General features: G+C 39.2%; 2 protein-coding genes across 2 annotated transcripts; both read right to left on the minus strand.

The window, feature by feature from the left end:
• Nucleotides 1–282: 282 nt before the first annotated feature.
• LOC308391727 (uncharacterized protein) lies at nt 283–4,724 on the minus strand. The gene is made up of 3 exons (XM_080874429.1): nt 3,920–4,724; nt 2,076–3,385; nt 283–1,198 (listed from the first exon to the last, which is right to left on the minus strand). Exons 1-3 carry the CDS (start codon nt 4,080–4,082, stop codon nt 974–976), a joined length of 1,698 nt encoding a protein of 565 aa, XP_080730555.1. The 5' UTR covers nt 4,083–4,724; the 3' UTR covers nt 283–973.
• A 4,959-nt stretch (nt 4,725–9,683) lies between these two features.
• On the minus strand, nt 9,684–13,711 carry rps13 (ribosomal protein S13). The gene is made up of 6 exons (XM_080874430.1): nt 13,605–13,711; nt 13,067–13,115; nt 12,890–12,968; nt 10,683–10,852; nt 10,386–10,486; nt 9,684–9,757 (listed from the first exon to the last, which is right to left on the minus strand). Exons 1-6 carry the CDS (start codon nt 13,625–13,627, stop codon nt 9,724–9,726), a joined length of 456 nt encoding a protein of 151 aa, XP_080730556.1. The 5' UTR covers nt 13,628–13,711; the 3' UTR covers nt 9,684–9,723.
• Between the last annotated feature and the right edge of the window lie 1,101 nt (nt 13,712–14,812).

Here is a 14,812-nt window from a genome sequence, read left to right on the forward strand (position 1 = left end):
CTGGAGGTGCTGATATCCACACTTTCTTTTCAGAATGTAGAGAAACTTGTCTTTCTCTGCACATTTACACAACCCCACACCATGTTTGTGCCATTCACGCTTTGAATCTCATCACTTTTCCAGTGATTTACTTATTTTTCAGCATTGTGTTGTTTGCAAATTTCTGGGACCTCAGGGCCACCTTTACTTCACCAATTTCTCATACGTATGAACTCATTTCTTTTTTTGTCCAATCATTTGTCAGGTTGTGAAACAAGCCAAACAGAAAAAAAGTTACAATGTAACAAATTTTATTGATTCAGAGCACCTAATGATCAATTTGCTCGGGACAGTCTGGCCACACAATGTTATTGTGACAAGCTGAGTGAGTCACAGAGGACAAAGTGTTATGCAGCAAATACAATCAGATAAACGCCCATCTTCACAATCAGCACTAAAAAGCTGCCATTTATGTGCAGGAATATAAGAAAATACAAGACAAAGACTTAAATATCAAATCCTAAAGTTGTAAGACAGTAAGACAAGAATTGCACCAGAACCTGACGCGTATCCATCATGCTTAACAAAACTTCTCAAAACACTTTGCAATATAAAGCTCTGCTTTTTTTGTGATATCCTTTTCTACTTTTTTCTAGAGTCACGACTGTGGTTTCTTCACACATAAAAACTGCTGAAAACAAAGGTAAAAAATAAATGGCAAACTTCACCAATAAGTTACATTACTAGGTCATTATATAAGGCATACAAAAACAACATTCCACACAGTAACGCGGAGCTTAAAATGAGAAAGTGTCAGTCAGTGCAACAGTTACACAATGTATAAAACCTTCTGAGGTACAAAGTTGTTCAACTCGACACCAAACATTTTACGTTGGCCTAACATCAAAATTCTAATTGGCCTAAATCAAAAATCACTGTTGCATTGCAACCAATCACAAGTTCTCATCCTAAAAGGAAATGAAACAGTCAGTGTTCAGGACCCTTTTGTTTTTTTCAAGGCACTGTCCAGGTAGGCCCGCATGTTCTCTCTGTGGGTCTGGGTGAAACAGTGGCCAATGACCTGCTCCAATTTATCAATTCGCCTCCGGAAGCGGTCACGGTCTCGTGCCATCTCTTCCCAGTGTCCTTTACGAGACGCCTGCCGCGCAAACGGCCAGGTCCGCAGGACATGGAGTTTGACAACAGGAGAAAATCGAACCTGAAATTCAGAAGAATTATATTATAGTTTATTGAACAATACTGGAAGTCATATGACGTTTAAGTGCTTGTATTTAGGGATCATAAACTCTAAATATCTAAAAGCTACATTTGAGTCAACTCTTTCCAACTCCAAGTACTGATTTTTCTAATATGACGTGACTTTGTCCAATCATAAGACCTTTGTGCTAACTTTGCAATACTGCTGCAACTCGATACACATGGAAGTCAGTCTCTCCTGACTCGCTGGTGTCACATGACTGGCTTAGTCATGACGACCAGTGTTGCTAAGCGAAAACAAACAACTCAGCTTAAGACACTCAGTCTGGAGGAAGGAATAAACAGTTATCTTTATCTCTATCTCTGTTTCACACACACGCAGTACATGAGTCAGCAGTAGGCCCTCCTCTTCATGATATTAACATTCTAACTTTAAATATGAGATCACCTCCTCTTCTATATTTGTCTGGGTCAGGGATGGGCAACTCCAGACCTCGAGTGCAGGTGTCCTGCAGGTTTTAGATGCGTCCTCGATCCAACACAGCTGATTCAAATGGCTAAATGACCAAATCAACATGTCTTGAAGTTCTCCAGAGGCCTGGGAATGAACTAATCATTTGATTCAGGTGCGTTGACACAGGGTGATATCTAAAACCTACAGGACACTGGCACTCGAGGCCTTGAGTTGCCTACCCCTGGTTTGGGTCAATGAACTGAGTGTGATTTCTGACAATATGTTTACACACTCATTCAGTTTAATATATTTAGCCCACAGCTAAAAAACAATAATAAATACACCAAAACTTTTGTATTTGGGTTCCTTTAACATCTCCATGTGGAAAAAGTGAAAGAATAAAAAGAAATTATCAGACAATTACCTTCTTCTGGGTGGTGTCAGCCTTGCTTTCTTTCATCTCTGAAGTTGGTGTGGGTGTTTGTCCAGATCTTTTCCAGGGCACTAGTATAGTCTCTGGATGGGAGTGATGCTTTGTCTGTCTCTCTGGCAACACAGGCTTCTGGGGTGCTTTTGCCCATTTCTTTGCTTTTGTGGATGAATTTGGTGTGTGGTGAACATTAAGAATATCTGAATCATCGTCTTGCAGGAGTGTTCGTTTTGGAGAGCTCTGAAGGGGTGCCTGGAAGTTCAAAGGGTGGTAAGGGTCATCCTTTAGGCAGAGAGATTTCCACAGTGATTCTTCATCCTCTTCGGATGAAGGGGGGATGGTGCTCTCCTTCTCCTCTGTGTCTGTGTCAGATTTTGGGGTTTCGCAATTAGATAACATGGTGGCTTGGGGAGCTGTGCTGCTGATTGTGCATGCAGTGAAACACATGGGATTGTAAGGGTCTTCAGGACTGCTGAAGAAGTCCCACAGCCTCTCACTTTCCTCCTTGTCGATGTCAGGGCTCGAACCATCCGAACTGGCCCAACTGCTCCAACTGCTCTCGCTGTCGGAGCGACAGACCCAGGTCTTTAGGCCCTGAGACCCCATCATTTCCTCACTGGCCTTGCTTACGGACATGAGGTCGGTGTCGCTACAGTCTTTTACTTCACTTTTTCTTTTGCCCATATCTGTGTTAGTTGAAATGCAGGCGGAGAAAAAGAAAGGGTTGTAAGGATCACTGGATTTTGACAGAGATTCCCAAAGTGCTTTACTTTCGTCACTCTCAAATTCTACTGTGTTCTGGTCTTCCTCACTGCTCCAGTGAGAGTTTCTATCTTCTTCTGATGTGTCCTGCTTGAAAGCTTTTTCCTTGGAAATATCCCATTTGAGGTCTTCCTCACTATTTTTTTGGCAGGTGTCGTTTGAACCCGAGTCCTCGCCGCTCGACACAAAGAAGTTCCAGTCGCCAGGGAAGCCCATTTTCCAGCCAGATTGGTGTCCCAGAAAGATGCCCTCTTCGTTGCCAGCTGTTCTGGACACAAACTCATCCACAAGCCCGCAACACAGGTCGTCAGCACGGAGACTGGACAGCAAGGCCTCAGCAGTGGATTTCCCAGCAAACGGGTCACCAACGTCTGCACAGAAGTTGGAGAGGGGATTTGAACCACCAACCATGTTGTCTCCCTCAAACAAAGAGGTGAAGAGGAATGATTCTGTTGGGTTTGTGGCTGTGGTCATGTGCTGGATATGCTGACCAGTCTCATCTGTGATTCTCACGTGAACCTCAAACCTGAACATTTGGAAAACTGGAAGAAGAAAACAAAAAAAGCTTTTAAGTACAATAAAATGTAATCAAGTTAAATTTTCTGAAGAAATAATTATTCCATTCATGCTATGAGGCCAAGACAAGGTTTGTGTTTGTACTGCAGTTTTATGTATTATTTCAAAGAAGGTTTACTGAGTGTAACATACAAGTCCGTGTGTTGTACTTCAAGTGTTTTACAGGAAGTGTTACTGTGATGTCTAAACAATGTTCAAATGCTGAAAACGCACGTAAACATTGCGGAAGTTGGAAAAGAAACACCATCTACAAAAAATAAAAAATCGAGGAACTATTCAGACAGTAAAACACAGCATAGTGTCAGCCCCATAGAATATTAAGTTTGCTAAAAGGTATGTCGTTTAATGAGTTACTATATTAAAAAAACTAAACATATCTTACACCTACACAGTGGTCTTATAATTTCCAACATCAGTAAACACACCAAAGGTTAACCTTAGCAGCTATAAAGTGGGCGTAAGACGCAAGGAAAAAACTTTTGATTTCGTCTCACTCTTACCTGACAGGAAAGTGTAGTAAATGACTTGAACCAGCAACCGAAGCTGTTCCCACAGCACGGTGAGCATCTGTTTAGTCCACGGCAGAATAGCCATTCCTCCGCTGCCAAACCTTTCCATCGCCGTCCGCTCAGAGCTAGTCTGGGAACCAACAACCGTAGCCATTTTCACGTCTTTCTTCTCGAGTTTCGGCGACTGTGTTGAACACAACTCCTCACGTATTCTGGTATTCCTCGTCGAAAACCAAGAGATTTCGCGTATTCGTCGGTGACAGATATGCGTCGATGTTTTGTCGCTTCATTTTTCGGCAAGACTGTGCCATTTTTTGGTGTCCTTCGTCAAATGTTCTCATGTATTTTCTCCATGTTCTTCAGCTGTATTTTCGTCGTTGTAGTAGCAGGAGTTGAATGTCGCGAGGTTGCAACACTCCCGTTAATATAAACATACTGACGTCACGCTGCACCGTGATTGGACAGAGTAACTGTATTCGCTTAGATCCCTACTCGTCTGCTAACTCCTCCCACAGGTAACGTAACGTGTGACGCATAGAAAGTGCCCGTAATTTCCTCAGCTTCCTGGAAAACCCGGGTTTAAAAGTGAATTTAGATAATAACGAAAACTTGTAGAGTTTCCCAGAGATAAAAACAAAATGTATAGAGATTGCAGCATTTCATTCATGAATGGACTTTCACTTTCCTTGCGTGACACGTTTTTTGGTTGTTTTCCTATACAAACCTATGTATAAAAACAAAAGCCTATTGGTTAGCATAAAGTGATGCAGAGAAGAAATGTATTTTTGTTAGATTTTACTCTCACTTATTCCACCTTTTGTCCCAGGGAAGTGGAAAAAGAGTTAACTTTGGAATTAATATTGAAACATTAGGCGCAAATTATGTTTTAGAGTAGAAACATCTGATGAGTAGCAGTTGTGCTCAAAAGAGTTGTCACGCTGTTATAAACAGACAACACTGGAGTGCGCTAGCTCTTTATGTTTTGTGTTTACATCCACTGCCTACTGACCAATCAATACTCCAGAAAATAGCATCATCATTCCTAGAAGATCCCTTGGACCTCTGTAGGGAGAGAAGGAGGGAACGTCATTCATCGAATGCAGTTTAACTTTCCTTTTGTGACACTTTCTTGGTTGAATAATTTCTTTTTCAAACCCATGTACATAAACAAAAGCCTATTGTTTGGCATAATGTAATGCAGATATCAAAGCAGGGAGATCAGTGCATAAATGGCAATGTACTCAATCAATGTATTTTTGCTAAAGTGTACTTTCTATGTCATTTATCCCACATTTTTGTCTCCTTTGAAATGGAAGAAGAGTTAACTTTGGAATTAATCTGTGAACATTTAGACACTGCAAATTATATGTAACAGTAGACAGTTCCCCAGATGAGCTTCATATATACATATAGATGTTTAGACAAATTTAGTTCTCAATTTCTTCTTTCTCTTGGCAGCAAGCGATATTCCAGTAATTTAATTTAATTTAAAAAGAAAAACACCTACACTGTACTTGTTGACTTCATATAAAATTGTGTATGTAAACTAAACCTATGTTTGAATTATGTTTTTTATATATCATCTTTACTCTCAAACCCTTATTCAGCACAGAGTTTGCAGCTGAGAAAATAAAAAATAAAAACTGTTGGGAGCAGGTTAGGTTTATAATAAGCAGCGCACGCTGATTGATCCTTTTATTCACAGCATGTTTTAAAGTGGACATGAAACACTACATGTAGGGGAGACCGGGGATAGTTGTAACATTTTTGACATTTCTGTCTGTAAATTGAAGCTCTTTTAAATTATGTTATTTGTATGTCTATGGGGATATATTCTGTGTGGGTCTTTAGTGCTAATGTTTTAGCCGTTGGCTGTAATGTTAGCTAGTTCATGGCTATAGGAGTCTGGGTCAGTTGTAACAGCAACAGTCTGGGTTAGTTGTAACAATGCAAATGTTACAAGTTGCCACACTATTACTTTAACTTATATTAAACAAGTTGGGGCAACGACATCAGCAGAGAGAGGTTCACTGGTCGCATTTGTATATGCAGTTAATGGTAAATGGCCTGTATTTATATAGCGCTTTTCTAGTCCCTAAGGACCCCAAAGCGCTTTACATATCCAGTCATCCACCCATTCACGCACACATTCACACACTGGTGATGGTAAGCTACATTGTAGCCACAGCCACCCTGGGGCGCACTGACAGAGGCGAGGCTGCCGGACACTGGCGCCACCAGGCCCTCTGACCACCACCAGTAGGCAACGGGTGAAGTGTCTTGCCCAAGGACACAACGACCGAGGCTGTCCAAGCTGGGGCTCGAACCGGCAACCTTCCGATTACAAGGCGAACTCCCAACTCTTGAGCCACGATCGCCCGTTAACCAGCCAGAGCCCAGACTTGAACCACTGTGTCAGAGATGGACCAGTAGGAAGTGGAAATAAGTCAGGATGGGTGCAAGAAACAGATTTCCTCATCTTTCTGAAGCACTTTGCAAACCACACCAAGGTAAGCCATGATAAAAAGTAATGGAATTGCCATGCTGGTGAACAACTACATTTTTTCAGCTTCATTGTTATGTTCAAAATTGGTGCAAGAGTTGTAGGTTATAATGCCCACTGAGCCAATGAGGCCAAACTCAAGGAAGACCAACCAAAATGAATGAAATATTCAGTTGCAGAAATTTCCATAATTTGTCTTTTTTGGGGGGTTGGAATATGTTCAAAAGCTAGATTTCTGCATTCTGTCACACACACACACAGCTACATAAATGGCTCTAAGTGCATTCATGTGTTGAATAAACAAAGATTACATGTTAATGTTTTGTTAGTACCCTTATTTCATTGTGTTACATTTCACCCCAGGATATGTTACAACTAACCCAGACTATGGGGTTAATTGTAACATTTCACTCTTCGTGTTTGAGACCATACCATGCAATGGGTAATTGTGCTGCAGAGAAAATAGCTGCACTATTTAATAGCAGAGACATGTAAATACTTTGCATTACATTTTGAATCCACTACCTTAAGTTTGATGAGTTTAACTGCAAAGCAGATAATGCTATTACAAATTGAAATAAAGTAGAAAAACTTACTTTTTGGCATATAAATTACTTTTTTTCGTGTTAAATTGTCTGTGTTTGACAAAATATGCTGATTTTTCACATGTGATAGCAGAACTGAGTTGGGCATGCACAGGATGAGTCACATCATTTGAAACTTAGCCCTGATTGGAGAAATTGGAAGTGTTACAACTGACCCACGTTACAACTATCCCCGGTCTCCCCTAATAATTATTTTATAGAAGAAAGCTGCAGCGCTAATTTCAAACAGATGAACACTTTGAATATGAGACAGGATAATACCACAAAAACCCAGCATTTATTACTGGCTGAGCCTAATTAAACTGATGTTATGCTTAGATGTCAACAAATGCATCGGTGGAGGTTCTCCATCCTTTCTTTGAGTCAGACCAGTGATCGACATTCAGTTTGAAACCACAAATGGGGTTGGGTAGGTTAATTCAGCAGCAAAATTACTACTCCTTCTGCTTACCTATCCATTTTGATCAAATTTGGTTAAATTATACACACTAAATCTGTAAAACCAAATACTTATTTAATTCTGATTACAACAGCTTAATATTTCAAAACCGGAGGTTTCTTCCTGTTAAAAGGGAGGTTTTCCTCCCAAGTATTGCCCCACTAAGTGCTTGGTCATAGGGAATCGTCTGCTTGTTGGGATGGCCAATACTTCAGAGCAGCCATTGCCAAAGAATACTGCAGTCCACTTGAAAAAAATAAAAAAACAAAAAAACCCTGAGGCCCACCGAATCTTAAATCTTCACTCTGATCAAAATACAAGATAAAGTGATGAATTTCCTTGAGAATTTAATTAGAAAAACATCAACATCATAGGCTGTTGGTTATAAATTGTTAAAGCAACCCAATCATATGCTCAGTGATAAGAGCAATGTGTGACCCACTAGCCAATGGGACACAAAAGTAAATTTAACTTAAAGTAACATCCTCCTATTAACAGTTTTAATTCACTTTTATATAAATCAATGAATGTATATAAATATGAAATTGTACATACTTGTAATTTCAAACTGCAGATTTGCACCTCACACTTTGGGAGCCCCTGCTATAAGGGGAACCCCCCAACCCTGAAAAAACCCTATATGATTTTGAACTTGGGCACAACTTGGGTGTAGGCCCAGTAAGTAATCACTGTGTTCAAGTTTCACTGTTATAAGAGGAGCAGCAATGTGGATTATGGAGGGATCAATGGGCGGACATCTTACCATTGCATAGCTTCATCAGTCTTTGCTACATCACGTTAACACAGACAATTTAAATACAACTTACTGTCTTATGTCACGATGAATAAACCAATATGAACTAAATGTTGTTTGTAATTCTTAAAAAATACATGCAAAGGCCTTTGACACATGGCCTGAGGAAATTCAATGTCACTTCTAGAATCAAGTCTTTTAGTATCTTCCACATATCCCGCTTTGCACACTGATGCTACAAATAGAATGAAACCTCAATACTTCAACTGTTTTGCTCTAACCGCTGGGTAAATTTTAATAGTTAAAATTATATAGTTACATCTTCGATTATTTAGTACTTCATTTTTGTTTAAAGACAAGCTTTAAAAAGAGATCCTGAAATTCCTCATAAAATGCTGTGAATGCAAACTACTCTTCGTGTATTCAGCTGCTAGTTAGAAGGAGCTGTATGCCGGCCTGTTTTCAATGGTACCCTGTGAAGTACCTATGATCTCAAAGAGGACCCAAAAACAGCACTGTTGGTATAGATAGTATTGCGAATGAGTATCTAATTCAAAAGTAATTTTCTTAGTAACGATTACCTTCCGAATATTGATTTTTTTGTGACAACCCTGAAGGGATCCTACCTTCCCAAACACAAACATGAGCACGTCGGCAGTGTTTCAGGTAGGTCTCAAAATTTGTGGCCATCTGAACTTATAAAAGTCTAATAAAAATAGTGCTTACGGTGTTCCTTTCTTCAGTTTAAATTCCCCACAATCAAATTAGGACATACTGGTTAGTAAAATGTGCAAAGACCCAAATAACTTCTCTAAAATCAGTCTGATCCAGGGTGGAATTTGGCCTTTGCTTAAAGAAAAGCTACTCCACTTTATATTACATTAAATAAACAGAAGCAGCCACTGTGGGGAAAAACATTACATTTACAGAAAATTAGAATATTAACCTTTGGTTTAAGTTAGTGAGCTGATAACCAGCTTTATGTGACCTTTTATCCTGATGTTGGTAAGTGATGATGAAAAGTGCCCTGGGTATGTTGAACTTTCCCTGTAGTATAGGGCCCTGCTCTCAATGGGCATGTATTGCTGCATTTGTTTTCCCCTAGGTGGTAGAGCAGGTCACCTACTATTCGGAAGGTTGGTGGCTAGACCAGTCTGTGTGCTAAATATCAGTGGGCAAGAGTCTAACCCCAAGTTGCTCTTCCATGAATCAACTGGAGTATGAATGCGTGTGTGTGTTACAAAGCACTTATGTAGAAAGAGCATTAAAAAAAAACAAAACATTGCTCGTGTGAATGAGGCAAGTTGTGTAAAGCGCTTTGAGCGCTCAGAGTAGAAAAGCACTGTAAAAGTACCGGTCCATTTAAATGTATTCTTTTTTGTATTCGGTGTTTGGCCTGTATTTCAAGTGCATCTCTAAATCTTAACATACACACAAAAAGACAAACAAACAACTCCCAATTTAAACGGTTTTATTAATCCAAAAGTGTAGAATTTATGCCACCAGAGCAGAAGCTGTAGAGGACTCACTGTAAACAGAAAGGGGAAAAAAACATTAGTAAACAAAAACCTTTGACTTAAAAACAAAAACCCATTAAATCTTCATATATATTTTTTTAGGGGAACAAGTATAACCATCTCTTTCCTATTACTCACTCATGATTTTTACTTTGTTGTAATTATTTCTTTATATTCAAAATTAAGTTCATGTTGGCCACATAAATTACAACCTGCTTAAAACGCCACATGTGCAAACCTACAAAACTACAGCTGAATAAAAAGGACCAAGTTGTCTTTTTAGAACATCAATGTGTCCATCCACACTAAACCACACATGTACACAAATAGTTTCACTGTGTGAAGGGGACTGGCAGAGACTGCACCAAGTAGCTGCTCTGCTAATTTACCTCCAGTTTTTCTCTAGCACAACAGAAATATCAATACTCCTAATAAACAATGAGGAGCATGACAATGAATTGTGCACTTCCATGTATACACTTAGTGAACATTACAATACAGTTAAACGATTAGTGTTGTAATAAAAACTACCATTTGTGACAATTTTTTTTGATAACAAACAGGTAACCGACATGCAAAAATTTAATTTTCCGATCCAAATAACAAGAAAAGCATCTCCAAAGCATCACAGATACATACTACTTCCAGTTGGGGGCCAGTACTCTCTTGGTCTTGTAGTAACGGGCCAGCCTGTGGATCCTGCTCTCAATGAGAATCAGGCGGAACTTGGCATCCTTGTCCTGCAAATATAACAACAACGTGTTGCATTCAATTCCCATTATATTTCAAATTGCTTGCATTCCAAAGAATAAAAATCCTTTAAACTGTTGATGACAACATCAAAATTACATTTTTAATTTTACATGGAAAACAAACTTATCTTCCAAGTTATGCTATAGGATCTTGTTCCAGGTCATTGGCCTAGCTTTGCTGTACCTTTCTGTTTCTCTCCAGGTGCTTCCTGACCGCCACAGCCTTCTTGATGAGGTGGTACAGATCCTCTGGCAGGTCAGGGGCCAGACCCTTGGACTTGAGGATCCTCAGAATTTTGTTGCCAGTGACAAAACGTACTTGGGCAACACCGTGGGAGTCCCTCAGAATAACACCTAGAAAGGTTTATAGACATGATAAAACTGAAACAGGCATGGGATTTTGCCAACAAATTAAGTTTTGCATAAATCTGCCAAAACAGTCTTAAAACAGATTTAAAAAATTCCAGAGAAATGAAGACTGCATATTGATTCAAAAGCAAAACTAAAAAATTTTCAAAGTGAGTAAATTGTGTTTCCTGGATTTATGTAACACAAGTGGCATCTGGCTAATGTAATTTTCCTAAACAGAGAAAGAGTTGAAGTTTTCTCTGAATGGCATCACATTTTTTTGTCACTGATGACAAGTCATTTTATTCAATGATTGTTTGCACAGTAAGATAAGTTGGCAATAATCTTTGTAGGACTTTTCCAAACGTTTTGATTTGACATGAGTTTCTGTGGACCCTTGAGGCCTGTAGCTATCAGTCAATAGGAAAATGTATACCTGCTCCATCTCGTCTTTACTTTACTCACAATACAGACAATCTATCCTAATTTGTAAATATCAGAGAAAACAACATACACTTCTTATTAGGGCTGCTCGATTATGGCAAAAATGATAATCACGATTATTTTCACTGAAATTGAGATCACGATTATTTGACGATATTTATTTAACCCTTTAAGACCTACCATAGAACCAAGTCCACCAGAGCTTATATTATTTTTTTTACATGCTGTAGTGCCATTTGTGGGAGCATTTCAAGTTGCTATACATCAATACAACTGTTATAGCCCATATTTTAATAATATGTATGCATTAAGTCCATAGTAATTACATAAATTGCAAAAAAGTGCAATAAACTACAAAAAAAATTGAAAATCGCTTTTGTTTTGTTTACATATATTTCTACTTGGAGAAATTTAAGAGGTTTATCTCTCAAAACTTTAAATACAATAAAGTTGCAAAAAATAGTTTACAACAACAGGAAATTTATTTTGAGTGTCTTCATAGTTTTATTTTGGAGATACAGTTTTTATATACTGCAGGAAAAACAAAAAACAATCCTATGATGCAAATTTGCAAAGAAAACAGCATGTGCATCATTTCACTGTGGGAAGTGTTACGAACAGCTGATGGATCGGCAAAGCGTGTTTCTGGAATATTATGTTTTTGTTCCTGCAAGCGCTTTTTATGCAATTTTTGCAAAGCTATATGTGGAAGGAAACCGTGACCGAGGACAAGCTGATGGCATCAGATGTAAGTACAACTCCTCCGGTTTCATATGCAAAACAAATTATTGCGCTAGCTTACACGGTTCAGGTTCTACAGGGATTTAAAAATAGTTACACAACACGGAGCGTGCTGCTCTGACCGGATTTAAAGGGTTAACAATGACTTTAAAAAATAATATAACATAGTGTGCAACACCACTGAAGTTTTTTTACCTCTCTTTTCAACCAACAGCAGTCACTCTCCTCTCCAAATAACTCCTGCTTAGCTTTCCGAGCTTCCCTCGGGTCCTCTTAATCAGCGGTCTCCAACCTTTTTTGCGCCACGGACGGTTTATGCCCGACAATATTTTCACGGACCGGCCTTTAAGGTGTCGCGGATAAATGAGGGAGGGGCTAATAATCGGCTCAGTCATTTTTAATGATCGTTGAAAGCCCAGATCGTAATCGTGATTAAAATTCGATTAATTGAGCAGCCCTACTTCTTATTGTATTATAATGGCTTAGAATGACAGTGTAAAAACTTAAGACTAGACAGTGTGTAATACATCTGGTTTACATTGCACTGAAGCTCAGAGGACAAAGAACAACAAGAACATGATAACAGCAACCCCAACGTTTACAATTATGAGAAATTCTGAATTAAAAATTACTGCAGAAATTTAGCATAATGGTATCAACATCATGGTCAGCCAAATATCTGGAAGGGCATCTAGCACAAGTAATGTGCAGCCAAACGTTTTTAAACTGCTCAGCAATATCTGAGTCTGCCAAAAGTTGTGAACTGAACTGTGGTGATCTTCAATTATTATAGTCATGTCATGTAATTAATCTCAACATCTGCATGTTGCAGGGAAGAAAACCTAAACTAGCACTTACCAATCTGGGAAGGAGTCAGACCCTTCTTGGCCAGCTTGAAGATCTGCTCTTTGACATCATCAGATGTGAGCTTCAGCCACTACAAAAATGGGGGACGGTATTAAAATAAAGGACGCGTGTTCAAAAAATGTGCAATAATCACTTCGCTTTAGCGAAATATAATGAATGTGTACTCACAGTGGGAACACTGCGCCTGTAAGGCAGAGCTGACTGGGACAAGCCCTTTCTGTAAGCGAGAAACAAAATCCCGTTAGTAGTGAGAACTTGACAGTTTGGTCAGAACAACGCAAAAACTATCGTCAAGTCAACAGGGGAAAAAACGTTAGGCCGGGTTATGCTCGCTTCATACTAGTGCTGGCTTACCGATCATGAATCTTAACTAAATGATCAGTTCACAGTAAATTAACTTTATCAGTAAGAAGAAACACGCGTGACTTAAACTTTGCAAGTTATACATTTATATGCAACATGATGTACAACTCGGGGAGTTAAAATCGTTTCGATGCGCAAATGTGCTAACTTGGCTACCACAAGCTAGCTAAAGGAGGATGTCGACTGACTGTGTGCATGTAAGTCAATTTCTCACTTTTAGGTTGAATCCCAGATTTCATTTTTGACCCCAGTCAGCCACAACATGTTTAGAAACTATCTCCTGCAAACAAAACCAGTCTACAGAAGGAAAATACCAACTTTAAAAGACAAAAAGAGAGCTCACCCGGGAGCGTGCATGCGACCCATGATGGCGGTAGAGGAAGAGAGGCCGCACACGCGACAGAAAATGGTATTTTGCGCCTGCGTCGGAAATGACGCAATGACGTAGACCGGAGTTTTGTTGACGCTACCTGACGTCAACAAAACTACCCTAGCTCAGCTTTTTAGTATCTCCCTCATTCTTCTTCAGTCTGACTGAATACTTGAGTTTGTAATAGCTGAACAACGATACCTTGTAAAGGACGCTAATTTTTATCACACTGAAACCGCTTTAGTTAGCGCCATTTTTTCTCAATTGAAGAAACTGGCCACTGACATGTGAGCGGAATTTGTGGGACACCAAGCTCAATATACATTGTGGAGGTAAACACAGACAGTGGTCCACCGCAACATACGATTTTTTCGTAAAATAGCTTCTCTTCATATCTGCAGAAATTAAGGTATTTCTCATCCAGCTGTAGTGTTATGTAGTACTGTGCAAAAATAAAACGGGAAATGGGAGCAGTAATTTAATGAAACGAGGGAACACACATGGAAATCCAGAATATAAGGCTGAAATAGAGTCTGTACAATTTCAAAGAGTATTTGTTGATCACCTCTATTCTTCACGGCAGCCTGAACTCTTGAGCAAGCTTTCTTGTAAATTCAAATATCTTCAGAAATAACTCCAGGCCTCTTGAAGGACACATCCTTTGGAATTTAACTGCCTTTTGTTCTGTTCTCTGTGAAGATGATCCCTGCTTCAATAACATTGAGATCTGAGTGCTGTGGAAATGCGAATGCCAGTCCATGACCAATGGATTGGAAGTGTGTTAGGGATCATTATGTTGAAAATGATGCTGTTGCCAATCAGATGATTTTCAGCTGGTATTACATGGTGGATGAAAGCCCCCACAATGTTTTAGAAATGGGTCACTGTTGTAACTCTTTTCTGACCTTCTCCATAAATAATGACAATGACTTAAACCAGTCATTTGAATTTAGATTCAACACACAAAGACCTTTTGCCACTGATTTTCAGTGCAGTTTGTAATTTGCAATACTTTCCCTTCATTTCTCTTAATGGCTGTAAACCCTTACATTGAAACCATTTCTCAAGAAAACAGATGTACTCCCAGATTCTTTATCAGTTATTAGATTATTTATTTTCTTTCCAGTTTAAAGAATACCGTTTACAGATGTTTATCTGCACGTTTCCAGGTTTTCTCAAAG

The sequence above is a fragment of the Rhamphochromis sp. 'chilingali' genome (assembly GCF_963969265.1).
Source record: "Rhamphochromis sp. 'chilingali' genome assembly, chromosome: 2".
Lineage (NCBI taxonomy): Eukaryota > Metazoa > Chordata > Actinopteri > Cichliformes > Cichlidae > Rhamphochromis > Rhamphochromis sp. 'chilingali'.